Here is a 909-nt window from a genome sequence, read left to right as displayed (position 1 = left end):
AAGTAGTACAATAGCCTGCCACTGAAACAAAACCCCATTTTACTCTTAACTATACTTTCATAAATAAAAAAAGCAAACATCAAAGTAAACATGCAATTTTATTGCTCAATAAGGTAATTGCAGAAATCTTTATTTATTTATTTATTTTGTCAATGCAAATGTTAGTCTCCATTGTCACGCATAATTTGGTGCAGTTTTAATGGAAGATCAGTTGTAACTAGTGTGATATTTGTCCAGTGGTGATGGTTGAGTAGCTGGCCTGGAAAGAGGGCTAGATGACATATCAGCTATCGTAGACATTTGCAACCACCGGTGGCCTGCTGGTAGCAGGTTAGGATGTGGAGCCTGATTGACTGATACTAAAGGATATCTCGTTGGAAGAGCAGGTGATTCTACTATCAGCCGCAAAAAACTGTTTTGAAAGGGAGATATTATGTGGTATTGAGAAGTTGTGGTTGTAATAAAATTCACAATGCGGCCCCTTGCTTGCATGTATGTGCTGTGAGAGTGCATATGAATAGTGCTCAACTGATTTGAAATGGCACGTTGATCTGTTGCACTTTGTTCTGATGGTCCAATTGAGGTTGAACGTGAAGGAGGAGGGAAACCACTTATAATTGGGTGAGATGAACTAGCAATTATCTTTCCGACAGAAGATTCCCTTGTTAGAGACATATTGAAATTTGTAGAGGTTGAAAATAAGCTTTCTTCACTAACTTCAGCAGCTAAGGCAGGATTATGCTTCTCCATGTTAGCCCCTTCTCTAAAATGCCTCTGGTTGAAATCCTCATGGAATAAAGTAGGTGTAAGTGAAGCATTTTAACATTAATTCTTCTTTTCACTCTTACTAAAAGTTGGGGACAGCCACGTTTGAAATTTGGATTATAATAGCACTTTAACTAAAACAAA

At 37.7% G+C, this 909-nt stretch overlaps 1 protein-coding gene across 1 annotated transcript; it reads right to left on the bottom strand.

Moving 5' to 3' along the window:
* Window positions 1–88: 88 nt before the first annotated feature.
* LOC108526045 (heat shock transcription factor, Y-linked-like) lies at window positions 89–893 on the bottom strand (the record flags this gene model as incomplete). Its single annotated transcript, XM_017866745.1, is given in 2 exon segments — window positions 89–821; window positions 824–893. Coding segments are annotated over 2 exon segments (684 nt in total), but the record flags the coding sequence as incomplete, so codon positions are not given.
* Window positions 894–909: the final 16 nt, after the last annotated feature.

This window comes from Rhinopithecus bieti, unplaced genomic scaffold (assembly GCF_001698545.2).
Source record: "Rhinopithecus bieti isolate Rb0 unplaced genomic scaffold, ASM169854v2 scaffold_71080, whole genome shotgun sequence".
NCBI classification, from domain to species: Eukaryota; Metazoa; Chordata; class Mammalia; order Primates; family Cercopithecidae; genus Rhinopithecus; species Rhinopithecus bieti.
This window is presented reverse-complemented; position numbering and strand designations above follow the sequence as displayed.